The 24,516-nt window shown below is 45.5% G+C and overlaps 1 protein-coding gene across 2 annotated transcripts in view; it reads left to right on the top strand.

Annotated features, from left to right (window-relative positions):
* FXN (frataxin) overlaps positions 1 to 23,475 on the top strand; it is a 39,577-nt gene extending 16,102 nt beyond the window's left edge. Inside the window, exons 3-5 of one of the 2 annotated variants that reach the window (XM_007969431.3) lie at positions 2,505 to 2,625; positions 14,796 to 14,901; positions 22,543 to 23,475. In XM_007969431.3, coding sequence (XP_007967622.1) covers positions 2,505 to 2,625; positions 14,796 to 14,901; positions 22,543 to 22,643 — 328 coding nt within the window. In that variant the 3' untranslated portion in view covers positions 22,644 to 23,475. The remainder of the gene's footprint in view (positions 1 to 2,504; positions 2,626 to 14,795; positions 14,902 to 22,542) is intronic. The other variant, XM_007969430.3, reaches the window with a different exon arrangement.
* The last annotated feature ends 1,041 nt before the right edge of the window (positions 23,476 to 24,516 follow it).

Here is a 24,516-nt window from a genome sequence, read left to right as displayed (position 1 = left end):
TGAACTCCTCACCTCAGGTGATCCGCCTGCCTCAGCCTCCCAGAGTGCTGGGATTACAGGCGTGGGCCACCGCACCAGGCCCAGAATTACCATTAAAATTCAAAACACCCAACATACTCATTTAACCACAAGCCAGTCTTAGTTAAATCAGGACTGCCCAACAAACATATTCTGTCAGTCATTCATGATCTGAATTCTGGTTTATGAGGTCTGTTAAATGATGGTACACATAAAAGGGTCATAAGACATTTCTGTCTTGTAATAAATAAGACAGTGGATAATTATTATTCATTAGTAGCTTTTTTGAGATAAACTACCAAGTCTATCTTTTCTGCCTTCTTCTTAATGCTGGCAAAGATCATTTTTGTTCCAGGGATATACCTCTTGGGATTCTCCAAATACTCCATCAGTGTATCCTCTCCCCAGGTGATGCCTTTGTTCTTATTGGCGTCTGTGTAAGGGAATCCAACGGCCTGACCTGTCTTCTGCCCAAAAAGACAGACCATGGAGATTTGGCTCAGTTTTGTGCTTGCCCCCTTTTCCATAGTGTGGCACTGGGCATACTTCTGAACAAAAATCTTTCCCAACATCACCCGCATTAAATTCTCTCTTTCATCACTGGTGCTACGAGGGTTCCCGCCCTTTTACATTTTAACCATTCTGGTGGCATCTCACTGTGATTTTTTCATTTCCATTTTCCTGAAGATTAACAAAGTTGAACACCTTTTTATGTGTTCATTGGGCATTTGGATATCTTTTATTTACGAAATCTGTTCAAGTATTTTGCCCATTTTTTTCTGTTGATTTTTCTTTTTCTTATTTATTTGTAGGTCTTCTTTTTTTTTTTTTTTCCTTTGAGACAGAGTCTCACTCACTCTGTCACCCAGGGTAGACTAGAGGGGGCAGTGGGGCGATCTCAGCTCACTGCAACCTCCGCCTCCCGGGTTCAAGTGATTCTCCTGCCTCAGGCCCCCGAGTAGCTGGGATTACAGGCACCTGCCACCATGCCCAGCTAATTTTTGTATTTTTAGTAGAGACGGAGTTTCACCATGTTGGCCAGGCTGATCTCGAACTCCTGACCTCAAGTGATCCACTCACCTCATCCATCCAAAGTGCTGGGATTACAGGCATGAGCCACTGCGCCCAGCCGGTGTTCTTTATATATTCTGGATGAATCACTTTTCAGATATATGTAATATGAATATTTTCTCCCACTTTGTGATTTGCCCAACAAAATTTTGGGCAAAAGCGAAATTTTAATAACAAAAGCAATGGAAGCATCCTTCATGTCCAGCTAAAGAGGACTGGATAAATAACATAAAATTAAATATTATAAAAATCCATAGGTGCTAATATAGAACAATTTCTAAGACATAATTAAGTGAAAAAATGCAAATTTCTAAGACACAATTAAGTGGAAAAATGCAAAATGCTCCATTTGTATATTAAAAAGAATATGCATATAGAAGGATACAGAAAAGACTTTTTTTTTTTTTTTTTCCCCCGAGGCAGCCTCACTCTGTCACCCAGGCTAGAGTACAGTGGCACGATGTCAGCTCACTGCAACTTCTGCCTCCTAGTTTCAAGCAATTCTTGTGCCTCACCATCACGAGTAGCTGGAACTACAAGGTCGCGCCACCACACACAGCTAATTTATTATTATCATTATTATTATACTGTAAGTTCCGTGATACATGTGCAGAATGTGCAGGTTTATTACATAGATATACGTGTGCCATGGTGGTTTGCTGCACCCATCAACCCGTCGTCTAGGCTTTAAGCCTCTCATGCATTAGATATTTGTCCTAATGCTCTCCCTCCCCTTGCCCCCCACCCCCTGACAGGCCCCAGTGTATGATGTTCCCCTCCCTGTGTCCATGTGTTCTCATTGTTCAACTCCCACTTATGAGTGAGAACATGTGGTGTTTGGTTTTCTGTTCATGTGTTAGTTTGCTGAGAATGATGATTTCCAGCTTCATCCATGTCCCTGCAAAGGACATGATAATTTTTGTATTTTTAATAGGTACGGAGTTTCGCCATATTGACCTGGCTAGTTTCAAACTCCTGACCTCAGGTGAGCCACCCACCTCGGCCTTCCAAAGTGCTGGGATTACAGGCATGAGCCACCTTGCCACCTGGCCCAGAAAGGAGTATTACTTGTAGTTGCTTCTGGGAATAGGGGCTGCCTGCTTCTTTTTGTAACCCCTTCTGTGCTGTTTAAATTTTTACTTTGGGCCAGGCATGGTGCCTCACACCTGTAATCCTAACATTTCAAGAGGCCGAGGCACGTGGCTCACTTGATATCAGGAGTTTAGACCAGACACTGCACTCCAGCCTGGGTAACAGAGTGAGACTCCGTCTCAAAAAAAAAAGGACAAACTTTTACTTTGTACATGTTATTTTCATCAGTTTAATGAACTTAAATAACAAGTGTGTAAATTTGGTATTAGTAAAATGGAAGTGTTTGGTAATCGTGTGTTTTGGGTTTTGTGTTTCCCCTGCAGCTCTCTAGATGACACCACCTATGAAAGACTAGCAGAGGAAACGCTGGACTCTTTAGCAGAGTTTTTTGAAGACCTTGCAGACAAGCCATACACCTTTGAGGACTATGATGTTTCCTTTGGGGTACCTCTTGACTTCTTTTATTTTTCTGTTTCCCCCTCTAAGAATTTTAGTTCACTAAAATGAAGAATTCCCCTGCAGCAGAGCTAAGCATCAAGTAGCATGGAGTTGTGGGTAGGATTAAAAGACTAGGGCTCCGGGAGGCGGAGGTTGCAGTGAGCCGAAATCACGCCACTGCACTCCAGCCTGGGTTGCAGAGCGAGACTCCGTCTCAAATAAATAAATAGATAAGACTAGGCTTCAAGCTGCAACCCAGCTCTGCCAGGCTTGTTGTGACCCTGGGCAAGTCACTCAGCCTCTCTGAGCCTCATTTTCCGGCTTCAGTGGATACTCATGAAGACAAATCAGAGAGGGGCCAGAATGTGTGTTTGTCCGGCAGGCAGATGGAGCAAACAACAAACTAGACCTGCAGTTCTTCAGCAGGGGTAAGAGAACTGCCCAAAAGTTATTCAGATTACAGAGAGTTGAGCCCTGCTCCTGTGAGACAGTGATGGGGTAGGTCGGGTGCATTCCTGGGAAGCATATTTTTGAAAAGCTCACCTGGGATTCTAATGTGTCTCTCTAGGTCTTGTTCCTAGAGATTTTGATTACTTGGACTGGGGTGTGGCATGACCTGGGCAGGCCACTGGAATTCTTAAGCTCCACAGATGATTCCAATGTGCAGCTAGTATGAGAACCTGTTTTGTTTGTTGTTGTTTTTTTTTTTTTTTTTGAGGGAGTCTCACTCTGTTGCCCAGACTGGAGTGCACTGGCGCAATCTCGGGTCACTGTGACCTCCGCCTCCTGGGTTCAGGCAATTCTCCTGCCTCAGCCTCCCGAGTAGCTGGGATTACAGGCACCTGCCACCATGCCCGGCTACTTTTTGTATTTTAGTAAAGATGGGGTTTCACCATGTTGGTTAGGCTGGTCTCGATCTCCTGACCTCAAGTGGTCCACCCCCCTCAGCCTTCCAAAGTGTTGGGATTACAGGCATGAGCCACCAGATCAGGCTTGGTGTGAGAACTTCTGAGTTGGATGAAACATTAGCCCCAGATCCTAGAAGCCAGGGAAGTGCTGGTCTTTATCGACTGGCCACCAGGTGGCAGATTTGGGCAAGGGTCTGCCTTTGGAATTAGAATTATTTGCTTAGGCCTTAGAGTAGTTCTTTTTTGCCAGAGGCAGAAAATCCCTCGAAGATGGTTTTCTGGGTTGGTTTGTTTGTCTGTTTGTTTGTTTGTTTTTTGAGACGGAGTCTCCGTCTGTATTCAGGCTGGAGAGCAGTGGCATGACCTCACTGCAACCTCTGCTTCTCGGGTTCAAGCAATTCTCCTGCTTCAACCTCCCGAGTAGCTGGAATTACAGGCACACGCCCCCACACCCAGCTAATTTTTGTATTTTTAGTAGAGACAGTGTTTCACCACATTGGCCAGGCTGGTTTTGAACTCCTGAACTCAAGTAATCCTCCCACCTCAGCCTCCCAAAGTGCTGGGATTACAGGTGTGAGCCACAGCACCCAGCCCCTCAAAGATGTTAATCCTCTTGATGGCAATTAACTAATACCAGGAAATGTCACGAAGCGTGCATTTTGGATTCAATCATGGAATTGTTGAGGGCAATCAGCCATCAGACTAAAGCGATAGAAATGGTGTTGGAAATTGCAGCGGGAGCAATGGATGGAGAAGGCACTCCACATGATGGAGCAAGCAGCCAAGTCTTCGAGAAGGTATCAAGCCTGACTATAAGGACAGTGAGGGAATTTGAGAAAAAAAAAAAAAAATAGGAGCAATGGATCAGGGAAGGATTGAGTGCCTTCCAAGTAGATTCAGCAATTGCTGTCAGCAGCAAAAAATGCAGTAGTGTCTGGGTAGGGCTTTAAAAGTACTTGCAGAGGCAGCCCTAGAGGGCCGAGCTGCTTGGGAACTCTTACAAACTGGCCTGCCAACTTGAGCATCCACAACCTGATTAGAGGTGGGGGAGTTAAGGGCCTCCTCTCCCCTAGCCTCTACTAGAGCCTGTAACTGCAGGGAAACCAAGTCACAGGCTAAACTCTGCCCACACATGCAGACATTGATGAGCAAGCCACAAGAACAGTCATGAAACCTGTTTTTATAGGATTAGTGAAGCCCCCAGTTTTCCAGACTACTTTGCATGAATGTTTTGTTAGAAGCAAATATGCCAGTATTCTAGCAACTGCATTTGTTTACTTCTTCTTTTTTTTTTTTTTTTTTTTTTTTTTTTTAAAGTTGAAGCCTAGCTCGGTCACCCAAGCTGGAGTGCAGTTGTGCGATCTCAGCCCACTGCAACCTCTGCCTCCCAGGTTCAAGTGATTCTCCCGCCTCAGCCTCCTGAGTAGCTGGGACTACAGACATGTGCCACAATACAGGGCTAATTTTTGTATTTTTAGTAGAAATGGGGTTTCACCATGTTGGTCAGGCTGGTGTCCTGACCTCAAGTGATCCACCCACCTCAGCTTCCCAAAGTGCTGGGTTAACAGGCATGAGCCACAGCACCCGGCAAAAGTCATCTTTTGGTTTACTTCTATTGAACTGAAAGAGTCACAAATATATTTATATTTAACTAAATATATTTATATAAAATATAATATTTATTATTATTATTTTTAGAGACAGGGCCTCGCTCTGTCACCCAGGCTGGAGTTCAGTGGTACAGTCATAGCTCACTGCAGCCTCAAACTTCTGGGCTCAAGTGATCCTCCCACCTGAGCTTCCCTAGTAGCTGGGACTACAGGCACATGCCACCATACCTGGCTAATTATTTTATTTCATTTATGGGTCTTGCTATGTTTCCCAGGCTGGTCTCAAACTCCTGACCTCAAGCTGTTCTCTCAACTCAGCCTCCCAAAGCACCAGGATTACAGGTGTGTGCCACCACGCCCAGCCACAGATCTATAAATTTAGAAAGGAGGACTATTTCTAAAGAGGGTCCCCACTACCTGTAGGCAGGAAGCAGAGCCTCTGGCCATACCTGAAAAACAAGCACTTCCAAGAAGGGGCAAAGGGAACATGAATTTATGCTGAGAGGCGTAGCTAAGCATACATATTCAACAGATTATGGGAGGATCTATGAATATTCACAAAGAGATGGTACACGCATGCAGAGTAAGCTAACATGTATGCAGCATGTCTCCCATGTTCACCTTAAGGCAGAAACTTAACATTGAAATTTATTACAGGGCAACAAAATGAGACTGCATATCTATGTAGACCTAGCTATTTGGTAGGCTGAGGCAGGAGGATCACTTAAGCCTGGGAGTTCGAGGCAGCTGTGAGCCATGATCGAACCACTGTTCTCCAGCCAGGGTGACAGGGCAAAACCCCGTCTCAGACCACTCTGTGGTCAGTGGTTATCAGGAAGGAATGCTAGTCAGTTGTGCTGAAACCACTAAAAGGGAGGAACAGAATTAGATGATTGGTTGATCCCAGTGGTGAAGTCAGTCTTTTTTTTTTTTTTTTCTTTTTCTTTTTGAGACAGAGTCTCGCTCTGTAGCCTAGGCTGGAGTGTAGTGGCGTGATCTTGGCTCACCGCAACCTCCGCCTCCTGGGCTCAAGCGATTCTCTTGTCTCAGCCTCCCGAGCAGCTGGGACTACAGGTGCCTGCCACCACGCCCGGCTAATTTTTTTTATATTTTTAGTAGAGACGGGGTTTCGCCCTGTTGTTGTCAGGCTAGTCTTGAACTCCTGACCTCAGGTAATCCACCTGCTTCGGCCTCCCAAAGTGCTGGGATTACAGGCGTGAGCCACTACACATGGCCTCAAGTTAGTCTTTTGAAGGGCTAGTTTCTGTTTAGCCCTTAGGGGGAAAAGAAACTAATGGCAGTTAGTGAGGGAGGGAGTAGAACAAGGCCTGTTGTAACTCCTTTCCCATCATGGCCAAAACTCAAATTTTTTTAAGGTATCTCTGGGCTCCCCTTGGCCAAGAGATGGTTTGTTGAGTCAGTTGGGAGCTTAGAATTTTATTTTTATTTCTCACATCATTGACTCAATTTGAACCAGGTGACAAAACCTTCTGCTCTCAGTAGTGGGTCACAGAACCTTCCTGATTCCTGCCCTGAGAGTGTCTCTCTGAAGACAGTATTAGGCTGGTAGGCTTTCCAGATTCTGCAACCTATTCTTTGAAAGGAAGAGATGCCTATATTTTTCTAGCCAATTCATATGCTTTGAGTATCACTCAAGGGTAAAATTGTTTCTAACAAATCATTTACTAATTAGCAAATGTTTTAAGTGTAGATTTAGAAAGCTAAAGATACATAGTGGCTGCCATCTGTAGTTTGGACTTGTGATTAACTACATTGAAATGCTAACTCTGTACCCTAGAGTGTGAATTCCTGATTAGAGTCCTTCAGGTGCTAACTAATTTATGTATTTCATGTTTGATATTAATATTACTTGAGCTTTGTGGGAGGGCAGTCTTTTCCTCCCCTGAGGTATAGCTGGAAGTTACCTCCTTTGTGAAGCTTTCCTAGGTACTCTAAGCAGACATGGTCCTTCCTTTCTCCCTTGCCCAGCACTCTGAGGATGACTCTGTGGAGCACTAATCCCTCTGTGTTATAATTGTCTATTTACATGTCAGCGACAACCTATAATAGACTGAGCTCCTTGACAGCAGGGATGCTGTCCATTCTTTTGTGTCCAGAATTGGTGGGTTCTTGGTCTCACTGACTTCAAGAATGAAGCCACGAACCCTCGCGGTGAGTGTTACAGTTCTTAAAGATGGTGTGTCCAGAGTTTGTTCCTTCAGATGTTCAGATGTGTCTGGAGCTTCTTTCATTCTGGTGGGTTTGTGGTCTCACTGTCAGGAGTGAAGCTGCAGACTTTGGTGGTGAGTGTTACAGCTCTTAAAGGCAGTGCGTCTGGAGTTATTCGTTCTTCCCGTTGGGTTGTGGTCTCATTGACTTTAGAAGTGAAGTTGCAGACCTTCATGGTGAGTGTTATAGCTCATAAAGGTAGTGTTGACCTAAAGAGTGAACAGCAGCAAGATTTATTGCAAAGAGCGAAAGAACAAAGTTTCCACAGTGTGGAAGGGGACCCAAGCAAGAGCAAACAAAATTTCCACCATGTGGAAGGGGACCCAAGCGGGTTGCTACTGGCTGGCTCCGGCAGCCTGCTTTTATTTCCTTGTCTGACCCCACCCACATCCTGCCAATTGGTCCATTTTACAGAGAGCTGATTGGTCTATTTTACAGAGAGCTGATTGGTCCGTTTTGACAGAGTGCTGATGGGTGTGTTTATAATCCTTGAGCTAGACACAGAGTACTGATTGGTGTATTTACAAACCCTGAGCTAGACACAGAGTGCTAATTGGTGCGTTTACAATCCTTGAACTAGACACAGAGTGCTAGACAGAAAAGTTCTCCAGGTCCCCACTAGGTTAGCTAGACACAGAGTTAGCTAGATACAGAGTACCAATTGGTGTATTTACAAACCTTGAGCTAGACACAGAGTACTGATTGGTGTATTTACAAACTTTGAGCTAGACACAGAGTACTAATTGGTACACATACAATCCTCCAGCTAGAAATAAAAGTTCTCCAAGTCCCCATCCGGCTCAGGAGCCCAGCTGGCTTCACCTAGTGGATCCTGCACTGGGGCTGCAGGCAGAGCTGCCTGCCAGTCCTGAGCTGGGCCTGCACTCCTCAGCCCTTGGGCTGTGGATGGGACCCAGCGCCACAGAGCAGGGGGCGGGAGTGGGGGCAGCGCCCCTAGGGGAGGCTTGGGCGGTGCGGGAGTCCACCTTAGGCGGGGGAGTGCAGACATGGCGGGCTGCAGGTCCGGAACCCTGCTCCGTGGGGAGGCAGCTAAGGCCCTGTGAGAATTTGAGTGCAGCGCTGGCGGGCCAGCACTGCTGGGGGACCTGGCGCAACCTCCGTAGCTGCTGGCCCAGGTGCTAAGCCCCTCACTGCTCTGGGCCAGCGGCTCCGCACTGGCCATTCCTTGTGCGGCCATTCCTTGTGCTGCCCTCCGAGCCTGCGCCCACGCCCACCAGAACTCGCACTGGCCCGTGAGCGCCCAGCACAGCCCCGGTTCCCGCCTGCGCCTCTCCCTCCACGCTCCCCACAAGCAGAGAGGGAGGCGGCTCCGGCCTCAGCCCGCCCAAAGGGACTCCCACCATACCATGGCGGGCTGAAGGGCTCCTCAAGCACTGCCAGAGTGGACACGGAGGCCAAGGAGGCGCTGAGTGAGGGCTGCTAGCACATTGTCACCTCTCACTGTGATCCCAGTGTCTGGAACAGTGCCAAGTACATAGTAGGGACTTAATAAATATTGATTCACTATGTAAATGAGACTTTTCCAAAACATGCTTTCATTGATGCCTCTCAGCATTTATACACCTTTTACCAACTTACTATGGCCAAGTAGACAAATGAAAGCAGTAATCCAGATACACCCAAGAAGACATCTGTTCTTCTCTTTTCTCCCTGTGGAGGGGGAGACTTAAGTGGCTTCTTAACTGGTGTGTCATCTGATCAAGTGGTCCATGTAATGGGTGGATGCCAATGTCTGGCCCCAGGCTTCACCCCGTACTGGCACTGGTCGTTACAGAAGACACTGCACCAGAGCTGAAAGCACCTCTTGTCACTAGGCAGCTGTGGAGTCTACTGCACTTGACCTAGCAAAATCTGCCTAGAGACTGTTAAGAGTCATCACACTATCTGAAGTTACCTCCAAACTGCCCTCCTTTTTTTCCCAGGTGGAGTCCTGGCCTCTTAGATATTTTAATGAGGATTTGCTTGTTGACATGTTCTTTATTCACTAAGGTGTCAGCATATTACTGTCTTAGAGCTGAGGGTTCTTCATCTTTTTTGGATCAGTACCTCCCTCTAAGAATCTGATGACTGCTCCGGTCCCTCTCCCAAGAAAAACTTCCATACTCGCCTGTTAAAAAAAAAAAAAAAAAACCTTTAAACACGTTAAATTTAACAGAGTTTTATTGAGCAAAGAATGATTCACAAATTGGGAAGGCTGCAACCAGAACAGGTTCAGAGAGACTCCATAGTGCGCCACGTGGTTGGAGAGGATTTAGGATTTATGCACAGAAAAAGGAAAGTGACATACAGAAAATAGAAGTGAGGTACAGAAACAGCCGGCTTGGTTACAGCTTGGTGTTTGCCTTAAACATGGTTTGAACAGTTGGCCGCCTTTGATTAGCCAAAACTCAGTGATTGGTAGAAGAGTAGATTACAGTTCACTATGTAGAGAGAAGCCCTTAGATCCAAACTTAAAATATGTAAGGAGGCAGTTTTAGGCTACACTTCATTTAGCACACTCAGGTATACCATTTCAGCTTCAAGCTGTAAGTGTTTGCAGCCCCCTGAGACCACTTAATCCCAAGTTAAAAACCCCTGCTCAGAGGCAGCATCTTTGTTTTTTTTTTTTTTTTTTTTTGAGACAGAATCTCACTCTGTTGCCCAGGCTGGAGTGCAGTGGCACGATCTCAGCTCACTGCAACCACCACCTCCTGGGCTCAAGGGATTCTCCTGCCTCAGCCTCCCAAGTAGCTGGAATTACAGGCGCACGCCACTATGTCCAGCTAATTTTTTTTGTATTTTTAGTAGAAATGGGGTTTCAGCATTTCACCATGTTGGCCTGGCTGGTCTTGAACTCTTGACCTCAAGCGATCCAACTGCCTCGGCCCCCCAAAGTGCTGGCATTGCAGGCGTAGATCACTGCTCCCAGCCCAGTGAGGCACCATCTTATTGGATATGGAGACAAAGAATCAGCCTTAGCATCCTGGATTTGTATTTTCTTTCCAAGAGTCCTTAAATGAATTTCTAACTTTTGTGAGCCACAAGTTCCTCAGCTATGAAATTAGTGACATTAACCTCCGCTCTTCAGGTTTATATGAGGATCAATTAAAATGACATAGGTAAAAAACGCATCCTAGCAAGTTGGTATCTACTTTAGAAATGAAGGAGGTCATGTGTATGTGAAGTCTCCAGACTCAACATGCCATCTTATATGTGTCTATTTCTACAAGTGAGCTGGTGACAACAGTAATCGCTATTTTGGCTCATACATGGGTAGGGCTGATCTTGACTGGGAGGAGTCAGTAAGACTCACCAGCTGCGGCCACTGTCTGTGCTGATTGGCTAGTGCCTGTGTCTCAGAAACTGCTACATATTTTGACTATTCCTCCTGCACTTAAGGGCATGCACACTCCCCAAATAGACTCAGATTGTCTAAGGAATAATAATGATAAAGAGAAAGCCCTCTTTATCTGGTCTATTTGGAGTCAGTTCCAAAAGCATTAAGAATTTCTGCTGAACTAATGCAGCTAGTTTCTTTCCTGCCACCACTTTCCTTCTAAAATAGTTTCAAGATCTGTGGGGGAAAACATCTAATTACAGTGAACGGACTGGTGGGAGAAAGTTAAGCACTGGGGTTTTCTGCCCTGTGTAACCTTGTCCTAACTTGGGCAGATGGTATCACACTACCTGGTCATCATCCGCTCATTCACTGTTTGACCAGTTGGTCATTCATCCACAAATGTCCTTTTTGCAGGAGGAATGAAGGTGCTAGATCTGCAGATGCTAGCATGAAAAGACAAATCTCCTGCTGCCAAGATGCTTAAAGTAGTGGAGGTCAGGGGACAAGCAAGCAGACAGGCAGCTGTGAATGCAGACAGGAAGCACCACGAGGCAGTGGGACCCACAGAGTGGTATCAGGGTAGAGATGAGTGGGTCTCGTGTGGGGAGGGAGGAAGTGGACTGCAGAGAAGGTGATGGGGCGAAAATAGCTTGAGAGGTGTGGAGCTAGAAGGGCTCTCACATTTGTTTATTAATATGCCCTTTGCAAAAGACTGGCCTGATGCCTGAAGTCACTCAGAAGATTTCCAATTCCACTAGGAAAGAGTCTCTTTTGGCTTCAGTGGTTGCATGTGCACCCCCTGATTTGCTGTGTGCTGAGGCATTGTGGTGATGGACACAAGTGCAGAGACCTTGAGCATGCATCCGCCCCTAGTTCTTGCCCTGAGTCCTCAAAGGAGGCAGGAGAGACATCATAGGAGACAGGCACCGCTGATCAGTGATGAGACCAGACCTGGAACTCGCATCTTTTACTCAGTCCTCTGCCCTTTCTGCTGGATGGTGCCCCCCCAGTATAGGGTGCAACACACAATTAGAGCATTTAAGGGCCACAAAGAGGACAGATTACCAATGATTGTGTGTTGATTCTTTGAGCCTGTTATCTCATGGAAAAATCATTTCTAAAACTCTGTGTATGGGATGAGTGGGAAATAGAGAGTGAGTATTAATGGGTGCAGGGTTTCTTTTTGGGGCAATGGAAACAGCCTGGAAGTAAATAGTGGTGATGTTTGCACACTTTGTGAAATACTAAAAACTCCTGAATTGTACAGTCTTAAGGAACATTTATTTATTTGTTTTTGAGACAAAGTCCCTGTGTCACCCAGGCTGTAGTGTGGTGGCATGATCACCAGTTATTGCAGCCTCAATCTCTGAGGCTCAAGTGATTCTCCCATCTCAGCCTACCAAGTAGCTGTGACTATAGGTGCGCACCACCACACGCAACAAATTTGTAATTTTTTGTAAAAACAAGGTTTTACCATGTTGCCCAGTCTGGTCTTGAACTCCTGTGCCCAAGCGATCCTCCCACTTCAGCTTCCCAAAGTGCCAGGATTACAAGCATGAGTCACCACACACGGCCTCAGGTTTAAGAAACTTTTAAATAAATGAAATATAGTCATACCAAAACAGTAAAAATGGGTTTCGGGGAAAAAAAAGTCTTTAAAACAAACTTATGTATGGTATAATCCTAGTCCTTTTAAAAAAATGCTTTCAAAAACTGGCAGTCAAGTCATAAAAGGACAAATACTTATGATTCCACTCATAAAGTAGTCAAAAGTAGTCAAAAATCATAGAAACACTACCATAAATGTATAATTTTTATTTTCAATTTTTAAAAAGGTAAGTCAAAATCATAGAAACAAAGTAGACAGGTGGTTACTAAGGGCTGTGGGATGGGGAAGTTAGTGTCTCATGGGCATAGAGTTTCATTGTTACAAGATGAAAAGTTCTAGAGTGATGCTGCCCAGCAGTGTGAATATGCTTTATTGTACTGTACACTTAAAATGGTTAATATGATAAATTTAGCATTATGTGCTTTTTACTATAGTAAAATAAAAGAAAAAAAAACTGGGGCCGAGTGCAGTAGCTCACACCTGTAACATAATCCCAGCACTTTGGGAGGCCGAGGTGGGAAGATCACTTGAGGCCAGAAGTTTGAAACCAGCCTGGTCAATATAGCGAGACCTCATCTCTACAAAAGAAAAATGTTAAAATTAGACAGGTGTGGTACTTGTAGTCCCAGCTCTCCGGAGGCAGGGACTGAGGCAGAGGATCACTTGAGGGTAGGGGTTTGAGGCTGCAGTGAGCCATGATCCTGCCACTGCTGCAGCCTGAGCAACAGAGCAAGATCCTGTTGTAAAAACAAACAAACAAAAACTGGCAGCTAATACCTGAGAGTGAGTATCTTTTATCTCTGGTTAATGGGATCGAGAAAATACTTCATGTTATAGAAAGAACAGTGTCTTTGGACCCACACAGGCCTAGATTTAAGATTAGCTCTGCCAATTACTAAGTACTCTTTACTATGAACCTCTGTTCTCCTCATCTGTGAAACTGGAATAATGAATCCTACCTCCAAGAATTGTAGTCAAGTTGGAAACAATTTACACAAAGTGCCAAACACCAAGCCTGGCACAGTAGGAACTGAGTAAATAGTGGTTAATGTTTTTATCAGTGTCTGCATTGCTGACATCTCCATCATTTCTATGCATTTATTTTTGAATCAGAAAAAGATGTTATTTAAAAAATAACCCAGTAGTGCCCCTTATCCCATTCCTATCAGTTATATTATTATTGTTACTACCCTCTGGAATTTCAATAGCTCTTTATTTTTTGGGTTTTTTGTTTTGTTTTGCTTTGCTTTTGAGACAGGGTCTCACTCTGTCGCCCAGTCTGGAGTATAGTGGTGTGATCTCAGCTCACTGCAGCCTCAACCTCCTGGGCTCAGGCGATCCTCCCACTTCAGCCTCCCAAGTAGCTGGGACCACAGGCGCATGCCACCACACTTGGCTAATTTTTGCATTTTTAGTAGAGACAGGGTTTTGCCATGTTGCCTGGGCCTGTCTGGAATTCCTGGGCTCAAGCAATCTGCCTGCCTCAGCCTTCCAAAGTGCTGGCATGAGCCACGCCTGGCCTAAATAGCTCTCTGTATTTGCAAAAGTGTGTTGTAAGAATCATTCAGAGCCTCTCGATTGGATGGAGGCTCTAGAATGCACAGAAAAAGGCTGCTGCTGTGTATCTCTGCAAGTCATGCACAAGATGGGGAACAGCAGGCTCCCTCTTGCTTACCAGTTCCAATGCAGGGAACTCAGCCCTGTAGCTGTTTCTTTCATATCTCACCCATTTTAAAGAGACCACAGGCTTTAGAAGTAAAGGACTCTTTTGTTGAAGGAGTGTTTTAAAATTTAAATGAGCATTTATTGTTCAAAGATGGACCAACCAGTCTTTTGAAGAATTCAAGGCTCTTTAGAGAAAAATAAAGCCTTGGAGAAGTATCTGAGAAGCTTGTTAGATGCATGGGAAGGGTCTGGAAATAAAAAACTTTATCTGGAGTTTCTGCCTTCTACCAACAGAGCTGAAGCTAATGCTCTTCTAAGACAAGCAAAACAGATGGTTTGCGTACTTCCTTTCCTTCCTTTTACTTCTTCTGTAATAGACTTGTCGTGTCTGATGTTTGGGCTGACGTGGTACTCTAATAGAGTTAGAGTCTGCATTTTTTATGTCCTTCAGTATGTTCTGGTTGATGGTTGAGGGCAACAAACCAGGAATCCCAGATGCCAGCACCAAGACCTCAGACAGGTCACTTAACTCTCTGAGCTTCATTACCGTTCTCTCCTTGCAGACCTCACAGGGAACAGGCAAAGCTTTATGAGATACAACATCATTATGATTAATCCTATTCTGATTCTGAAAGCAAAGCTTTTCCTACACAAACTCCTGTTTCTAAATACTAAATTAAAGACATTTCTTTATGGTGTATTTTGTGTACTTGTAGAAATGGAAAGTGTTGAGATAAAACATGAAGCAATGATTACAAAGTGCTAACTTTTTCTTGTTTTAATTTCTTCATGCTTTTTTCCACCTAATCCCCTAGAGTGGTGTCTTAACTGTTAAACTGGGTGGAGATCTAGGAACCTACGTGATCAACAAGCAGACACCAAACAAGCAAATCTGGTTATCTTCTCCATCCAGGTATGTAGGTATGTTCAGAAGTCAACATCTGTAATTCTTAAAGACTTCCAAAATGCAACATTGTGGACCATTTAAGAAATGTCAGCTGAGCACGGTGACTCACACCTGTAATCCCAACACTTTGAGAGGCTGAAGTAGGAAGATCACTTAAGGACAGTTCAGAACTAACCTGGGCAACATAGTGAGTCCCTGGCTCTGTAAAGAAAAGAAAAATAAAGTCACGGCTGGGTGCAGTGGCTCACACCTGTAATCCCAGCACTATGGGAGGCCAAGAGTGTGGATCACTTGAGCTCAGGAGTTTGAAACAAGCCTGGGCAATGTCACAAAACCCCGCCTGTACTAAAAATACAAAAGTTAGCCAGGTGTGGTGGCACACGCCTATAGTCGCAACTACTTGGAAGGCTGAGGTTGAGCCTCAGCGTGAGCCCAGGAGGTGGAGGTTGCAGTGAGGCAAGATCGTGCCACTGCACTCCAGCCTGGGCAACAGGGCCAGACCCTGTCCCCTCTCCCCCCCAAAAAAAACAAGTCACCGTCTTATGTTAGTATCCTTGTAATTGAGTCTTTCCTGATATTTTGCAGCATGTCTCATTCTCAGTAGAAAAATTTACTCTAGTTACATAACTTCTCCCTGCTGACAATTTGGATACTGTAAGCAGGCATCAGGATATTAAGAAGATCTGAAATGAATAGCTTATAACTTTTCCAAATTCAGCCTAGACAGTTTTCCTCTATTAAATCATTGCCCTGACTTTTAAAAAAAAGCTACTTTTGACCTTGTAGCATTTGAACAAGTTGCACTTTGTCTTCAAAGCAAGTTAAAGTTTGACCTCTACTTGTTTTGAGCCTCTCAGGTAAAGGGTTATTTGAATTCCCTTTGCAGGATGGGGTTATGTACCCTGTGGAGGTGGCAGAGTGTTTTATATTGCTGTTCTAGGGCATTTAATCCCTCCTGCCTTTTCCATTGATGTGCTTTCAATGTAGAGGAATAAAAGATTGTGTTGGAGACACAATGCAGCCTGCATAGCATCTGAAAGCCTGAGAACATGCAGTGAGAGATGTCGCTCATCCCTCAACAGCCTGGCTGCTGTTGAAGTGGCTGTAAGAAAGTAAAAGAGAAATGCCCACAAAAAGCTCTCAGATCCAGTCATTCATTAGCACTTCCAAAGAGAGCATGTTGACTATGAATTGGGAAAGGGCTAGATAAAACCAGCATAGAATTCTTTGAAAGACTAATGGTATTTGCATTTTTAAAAAATTATAACCTTACTCTACCCCCTAACATTGACATCATTTTTAGGCAATTAATATTATTACCATTTATCATTCTGTGATCTCTAATGCTTTGTTCAGAATAAATAGTGTTATGTTTCCTTTCCCCACACTCTCATCCAGGAAGTGTGCTAGAGTTCAACAAAAACAGCACTAGAAATCACTGTCATTCTAGGAAGGCCCTAATTCACAACTCGTATTGGTTTTTAGACCCAGTTAGTGTGGAGGTTGGAGGATTTTAACCTCTGTGGGCCAGTTAGCCTCTGTGGCCTCAGTCACTCTTCCTGACCTTGGCCATGCTTGAGCCTGTGTGTTCTTATCCATCTCCGGGGGAACAAAGTGGATCAGCTCAGTCCAGCGATCACTTTTGGGGATCATTGGCTTTGTAAATATCGGGCAGGCACCTACCCCAAAAGAATTTCCCCCATATCTGGAGACTGAAAACTTCCATATCGTATTTGGACACACTGTCCAGCAATAGGCTCTTACCCTAGCTGTGTTGAGAAATATGGGAATTTGGAAAGATCTGCTGAGCAAGCTATTTACTGTCACAGATACTATCTTCCTCAAAAAAAAATTATATATATATATATGTATATATATATGGTTGGGGGGGCAGAGTGAGACTGAAGAAGTGCCTCGGCTGGAGAAGGCCACACCCAGAGACCACAGGCTCCCGGGTCCACCTCAGGCCCCTCCCCTTCCTGCGCCCAGTTTCCGGCAGATCCAGAGAGGCCACCGCCGTGTAGGAGTCAGGGGAAGGGAGGCAGAGAAGCGTTTCCTGACGACAAGCTCTCAGTGCTTCTGTGGGAAGTGGCGGCAAGATGGCAGCTCCCAGCAGGGGACGGAAGCCGAGTCACTCTGCTGGTCGCTGGAGGCCAGGACGCTGCCTAACACAGCCGTCCCGCTCCAGGCCCTCACTACCAGGACGGGTTTCCCCACTCCCCGCCTGCTGCCCACACAGACTGCGGGGTCTGGGGGAGCAGGACCCTGGACGTCCCGCTCCTGTGTTGGAAGGAGCAGGCCGGAGCACGGGAGCGCCGTGTAGCTGTGCCTGCAAAGGCACAGGATTCCGTGGGAGGATCCCGCAGCTTCGGGTCGTTGCCATTGTTTTTATACCTGTGGCCAATGGCATGACCAGATAGACACACGGTAATGTCTGGAGAAACCTCTGAAGAGGAGTAAGAGGTTGTGGACATGCTGTGGCCCGGACAGTGGCTGCCGAGCCATTGGAGCCTGCTCCCGCCCAACTTGGCCAAAGAAGCCCCCATACTCTCTGTGGAAAAGATTTCCAGAAGCTGTTGTGTCAATAACAAAGCCTCAGAAAACAAACAAACAAACAAACAAAAAAACCCATAAAATTATCAACAATGAAGATCATCCTTGAGTCTGATTTGAAAAGTAGGATGAAATTCTGCAGAGGCATTCTACTGGCAAGATACCACCCTCAGCCAAATCTGCAGGTCCCGGCCATCATGCCAGGGAAAATGCTCCATTTACCACTCCTCAGCTTCTGTTTCTGGTTTCAGAGGTCTGTGTATTGGAGGGGCTTTAAAGCGAGAAGGATCTTTACCCACTTACTCGTATTGACAGATGTGAATATGGAGGTCCAGTGGGGAAAGTGACATGTCCTAAGTCAGAGTAGAGTCAACAAGAAAACAGGACCAAAAATGACTGAGCCTCTAGTGTATAATGGGCATTGATGAGCTACTGGAAATACGGAGATGAAGAAAACACAGTCCCATCTTCAAGGAGCTCAGTCTAGCAAGGGAGACAGACTCTTCGTAGGTGGGACCAGGCTTTCCCGCAGCGGAAGGAAGTTTGAAATAGGTAACGAGCCTCAGCAGGGACAGAGGTAGGCCATCATGCTACCCTGAGAGGATTGCATGTGGACACGGGGCTATGACCTGGCCCTGCTTTGACCCACTAGCTGTGCTGTCGGGCCAGGTGGGGCCTGGAGTGGCCTGTGCTAAGGGACTACTATGAGCTCTTTCCACTCCCCCAAGGCATTGCATAAATAATGTCACTTTCTGTTTGCACAGCAAAATCAGGGACACAATTTTCTAGAACATGGGGTGCCTCCCCTCTCCCCAGCCCAACAGAAGGTCTACAATGACTGATGGGCCCTTGTTTTTGTTAGAGATGGAACACCCCGCAGGGTTCCGAGTGGTCATTTGTGGCCCACAGGCCACTGGCAAGTGGAGGCGGAGCTGTGGAGCCCTCGGGAGCCACAGAGGGCCTGCTGGCTGCCACGACATGCCAACTCAGCTGCTACTGGCTCTCCTGTGGGTGGCAGTGCTAGTGATGTGCAGAATCCTGGGACTAGTGCCAGGGAACCTATAGATACCCTGGGTGACCCAGGCGTGCACTGCTGTGGTGGCCTTCACAGTCAGAAGATGACACGCTGAGAAGGGGAGAATCGGCCCAGGGTGAGATCTGCAGAAAGGCCAGGGCCAAGATGCGGCCAGCCCCTCAGGCTGGAGGGTTCCAAATGAAATGAGCAGGTCTTCCTGTCAGGACCTAGGTTCGTTTCTGAAAAAGCATGAAAAGCAGACCTCCTGAACTTCCCTGAGCAACTGATGCAAAGCGCATCCTGCATACTTCACAGCACCATGGAGAGGATCTTCAGGGGCAAATTGCAGACTCTCTGAATGATGGCACTGACCGTCAGCAAACTGCAGAGATGCCTGACCAAGAAATTGCGAGACAGAAACAATGTTTGCAAGCAAAGAAGGGGCCAGACACAGTGGCTCACACCTGTAATCCCAGCAGTTTGGGAGGCTGAGGCAGGCGGATCACTTGAGGTCAGGAGTTTGAGACGAGCCTGGGCAACATTGTGAAACCCTGTCTCTACTAAAAAGTACAAAAAATTCGCCAGGTGTGGTGGCAGGCACCTGTAATCCCAGCTACTTGGGAGGCTGAGGCAGGAGAATCGCTTGAACCGAGGAGGTGGAGGTTGAAATGAGCTGAAATCCTGCCACAGCACTCCATCCTGGGCGACAGAGCAAGACTCTGTCTCAAAAAAAGGAGAAGGAGGAAAGGCCAAGGTAGGAATGAAACAGGCCAGGAATGTTGTAGTGAAGCAAATAGCCTCCCTGTGCTAAGGGGCTATTGTGAGCTCTTTCCACTCCCCCAAGGCATCGCACAAATAATGTCACTTTCTGTCACTCACCCCACTGAGTGTCCTGTCTCTGCTCAAGGGTGGTACAATGGGGACTTGGCAGTGGAGGGAAACAGGGAAGCTGGACATGGTGCTTCCCCAGCGTCCTAGCCACAAGTCCCTCTGAAGAGTGTGGATGACAATGGTGACCTTAGTTGCATCTTTCTAATGTCCTGAGGGGGCAATTGTAGAAGCAAACATGCAAATGTGGGAAGAAATCCAAAGGAGTAAAGAACTCACAGCACAAGTGCAAAGTGTGCTGGGGGAGTAGGCCTCTGCTGCCCGCTCTGCCTGAACTGCACCAAAGACATGTGATAAGACCATAGAGGGAGTCCACGGAGGAGGACACCTACTGCCCGACCTCTAGCAGAGACTAAGCAAGGGGCACAAAAACTTGAACCTCATGTGTCACACCCATGACCACTACAAGAATATGGCCCAAAACCTGGCCCAGGAATTAAAGAAAGACACTTCCAGTTTTCAGAGAGAGATGGTCTGCTATAAGAAAATGGCCCAGGGGATAAGCACAGTAGCTCACGCCTGTAATCCTAGCACTTTGGGAGGCCGAGGCAGGCAGATGGCTTGAGCTCAGGAGTTTGAGACTAGCCTGGGCAACATGGTGAAATCCCGATGGTACCAAAAATACAAAAATTAGCCGGGTGTGGTGGTGCATGCCTGTGGCCCCAGCTACTCGGGAGGCTGAGGTGGGAGGATTGCTTAGCCTGGGAGGCAGAGGTTGCAGTGAGCCAAGATTGCACCACTGTACTCCAGTCTAGGTGACAGAGTGAGACCCCATCTCAAAAAAAAAAAAAAAAAAAGAAGAAGAAAATGGCCCAGGAAGTCTGGAGGGCTGCCGTGTCCATTGAGAGTGCTCCAGGCACTCCAAAAAGAAAATGACCACAACAGGCAGAAATTGGCGACTATGAGGCCAAGTTCCAGCCTTTTCCAAGTGGCTTTTGGCTCCTGGGGCCCCGCCCACAGCTGACAGGGGTCTGGAAGTGCCACAGGGACCATGGGCTGCCAGGGCCCCCAGGAGGGAGGCAGGTCACAATGTGAGGGCTTGGTTGGGGCCAGAGCACCAGCTGGTTTGATTCTGTTTTCCCTGTACCTGGCTCCTGAATGCCCAGAGACTCGGGAACACCAGCTGGTGCTGCTCCCTTTAAAGCACTTCTGATTGATCTCTTGTTAATTTAGCAACTGTTATTAGTTGATGCTGCAGTTGCTCTTATTGAAGTTTGATTGATAGTGTTAGGATCGTAAGGTACTATTTTTCAAATAAAGATGGTTTAACATAAAAAAAAAATTTTGTTTTTTTCCTCTTAGCCTTTCACATTGGTTCAACATCTCTTTCATCCAGCTACATTTCTGATTTTTTCTTGTTGTTTTCCTTAATTTTATTTATTTTTAATTAAAAATTAATTTTTTTGTCAACATGGGGTCTCACTTTGTTGCCTAGGTTGGTCTGAAACTCGTGGCTCCAAGCAGTCCTCCCACATCAGCCTCCCAAAGTGATGGAGTTAGGGGTGTGAGCCACTGCACCCGGCCTGTTTTTTTTAAAGTTGATAACTTTTCAGGTTCTGTGGGATCAGTAGTGTTTCCTCCCACCTTACCCACCCTGAGGAGGTTGCAGGATGGAATAAAGGAGAGTTCTAGGGACACTTGCACATCAGTGCCTGTGCTCAGAGCATCTCAAGCAGTGTGAAGGGGTCTAGAGGTTTCTCAGGCTCTGCCTGGCAACCCAATAGCAGCATCAGAATATAGGGCCAAGGTCCTGATCCTTGGGCTTAGTGTAGTTTATTAGTTATTTTTATGTGACCCTGATGGTTTGGTTCACTCATTTTTTATATCTACATACTGGGAACAGGTTCAAGCCCCAGCATTTGCTTGATAATGCAGGAATCCTTGATACTTTTATTGCCCAAGCTTCCCTTCCTGGTGACCTCCTCCTAGCCTCAGTCTTTGGAAAAGCCCTCCTTGAGTGCTCAGGCAGATTCAGGTGCCCTTTCTTCTGGGCTCCTGTGCACTCTGTTCTTACCTCCATCAGGGTGCCACATGCACCAGTGTTATCTGATTCCATGGCCATTCATCCATGAGGCCATGAGGAAGTGAAATGTACATCTGGTATACCAAGACATGGCAGAAGCCAGCCTCCAATCTGTCCACATGAATACGGCATTCCCAAAGCGACGTGCATGTGCCGTTGTTCACTGGATGAGCTTGAGGTGGATGAACTAGCCCACCAGGCTCTCAATGTCATGAATTTAACATTGAATTAAGAAAAATATTTTTAAAAAATAATAGTTTAGCTGATTGCTGGGGTGCTAGGAGAGGAAGGAATGGGGAATAACTGTTTAATGGGTATAGTTGGCCTTCTGTATTTGTGGGTTGCACATCTGCTGATTCAACCAACCGTGGATCAAAATATTTGAAAATAAAAAACAATAAAACAACGAAATGATACAAATAAAAAACCAATATAACAACTATTAACATAGCATTTACATTGTACTAGGCATTATAAGTAACCTAGAGATGACTTAAAGTATATGGGAGGATGTGCCTAGGTTAGATGCATGTGTTGTACCATTTCATATCAGGGACTTGAGTACCCACGGATTTTGGTATCTGCAGATCCTGGAACCCCTTCCTCATAGATACCAAGGAACAATAGCACTAGGTTTCCTTTTGGGGTGATGCAGATGTTTTGGAGCTAGAGGTAGTGGTTGCACAACATTGTAAATGTACTAAATGCCACCAAGTTATTCATTTTTAAATGGTTAATTTTATGTTATGTGAATTTTACCTTAACAACTAATAATACTATAGGTAAGGCAGAAGTATAGGTAAGGTAATAATAATATAGGTAAGGCACATCAGTGGCACAAAAATGGCCCTAATTTTTAAACACTGCTCTAGCATAGCAGGTGTCACATGTAAGGTAGCAAAAGCTGGAGATCAAAGTGTGATACCTGGAGACTTATCAGTAAGGGTCAAATGTTTTTTCGGGTTTTGAGAATGATTCTGGGAATTGTTCCAGAAGATCTATTGTATAACTCTTCTTAGATGCTAAGATAAAAAGTCAGATATACACTGTAGCTCATTTTGTGTTATTTTCTAGAGCCTTACTCCAGTCAATTTCTTGGGGGCAGCGTTTGTGGAATCAGTGGTTCATCTGAAGGGCTGTGCTCTGGAATTACTATGTGATTCTTTTGTCTTCCAGTGGACCCAAGCGTTATGACTGGACTGGGAAAAACTGGGTGTATTCCCACGACGGCGTTTCCCTCCATGAGCTGCTGGGCGCAGAGCTCACTAAAGCCTTAAAAACCAAACTGGACTTGTCTTCCTTGGCCTATTCCGGAAAAGACGCTTGATGCCCAGCCCAGTTTTAAGGACTTTAAAAGCTATTAGGCCAATACCCCAGCTTCATTATGCAGCTGAGGTCTGTTTTTTTGTTGTTATTTTTTTCATTCCTGCTTTTGAGGACAGTTGGGCTATGTGTCACAGCTCTGTAGAAAGAATGTGTTGCCTCCTATCTTGCCCCCAAGTTCTGATTTTTTATTTCTACAGAAGATTTTTTGGATTAATTGTCTGATTTCCTCCCTCACATGATATCCCTTATCTTTTACAATGTCTTATGCCTATCCCTGAATATAACAACCTTTAAAAAAGCAAAATAATAAGAAGGAAAAATTCCAGGAGGAAAAATGAATTGTCTTCACTCTTCATTCTTTGAAGGATTTACTGCAAAAAGTACATGAAGAGCAGCTGGTCAACCTGCTCACTGTTCTGTCTCCAAATGAGACACATTAAAGGGTAGCCTACAAATGTTTTCAGGCTTCTTTCCAAGTGTAAGCACTTCTGAGCTCTTTAGCATTGAAGTGTCGAAAGCAACTCACATGGAAAGACCTTTTCTTATTTGTGATTTGTGGCTGCCAGGGTGTGGCCTGTACTGGGTTGTCCAGGAAGACCCAGTGCTGTTTCTTCCGCATATTCACATATGTGTCTGTGTGTATATACATATTTTCAATTTAGGGGTTAGTATGGAATCAGCTGCTACAAGAATGCAAAAATCTTCCAAAGACAAGAAAAGAGGAAAAAAAGCCATTTTCATGAGCTGAGTGATATAGTGTAATAAACAAAATCATGGAGCTGAGGAGGTGCCTTGTCAATGTAAAGGGGTATATAAATGGAAGAGATACTCATGTTGATAAAGACAGCTGTGGTCCTAGACATAGTTCAGTCACAAAGTAGTTGTCCCTTTGTGGACAAGTTTCCCAAAATCCCTGGACCTCTGCTTCCCCATCTGTTAAATGAGAGGATAGAGCATGGTTGATTCCCAGCATTCTGTGGTCCTGTCAAGCAGCCTAACAGGCGAGCTCTAATTACCATTGGGTAGATGAGGGGATGACAAAGAACAGTTTTTAAGTTATATAGGAAACATTGTTATTGGTGTTGCCCTATTGAGATTTCAGTTGAATTCATGTGAGAATAATAGCCATCCTTGGCCGGGCACGGTGGCTCACACCTGTAATCCCAGCACTTTTGGTGGCTGAGGTGGGTGGATCCCCTGAGGTCAGGAGTTCAAGACCAGCCTGGCCAACATGATGAAACCCCATCTCTACTAAAAATAGAAAAATTAGCTGGGCATGATGGCAGGTGCCTGTAATCCCAGCTACTCGGGAGGCTAAGGCGGGAGAATCGCTTGAACCCGGAGGCAGAGGTTGCAGTGAGCCAAGATCGTGCCATTGCACTCCAGCCTGGGCGACTGAGCAAAACTCCATCTCAAAATAATAATAATAATAATAATAATAATAATAATAATAATTAGCCATCCTTTATTGTACCCTTACTGGGTTAAGCCTATTATACCACACTACCTCATTTTAATTTTTACTGACCTGCACTTTATACATAAAGCAACAAGCCTCCAGGACATTAAAATTCACACAAAGTTATGCTCATATTATTTTCTTATTTAAAGGAGGATTTATTAGTGGTCGGGCTCACGCCTGTAATCCCAGCACTTTGGGAGGCCGAGGTGGCCGGATCACCTAAGGTCAGGAGTTTGAGACCAGCCTGGCCAACATGGTGAAATCCCATCTCTATTAAAGATAAAAAAAATTAGCCGGGCATGGTGGCACGCACCTGTAATCCCAGGTACTCGGGGGGCTGAGACGGGAGAATTGCCTGACCC

The sequence above is a fragment of the Chlorocebus sabaeus genome, chromosome 12 (assembly GCF_047675955.1).
Source record: "Chlorocebus sabaeus isolate Y175 chromosome 12, mChlSab1.0.hap1, whole genome shotgun sequence".
NCBI classification, from domain to species: domain Eukaryota; kingdom Metazoa; phylum Chordata; class Mammalia; order Primates; family Cercopithecidae; genus Chlorocebus; species Chlorocebus sabaeus.
The sequence above is the reverse complement of the archived record's forward strand: the minus strand, read 5'-3'. Positions and strand labels throughout refer to the sequence as shown.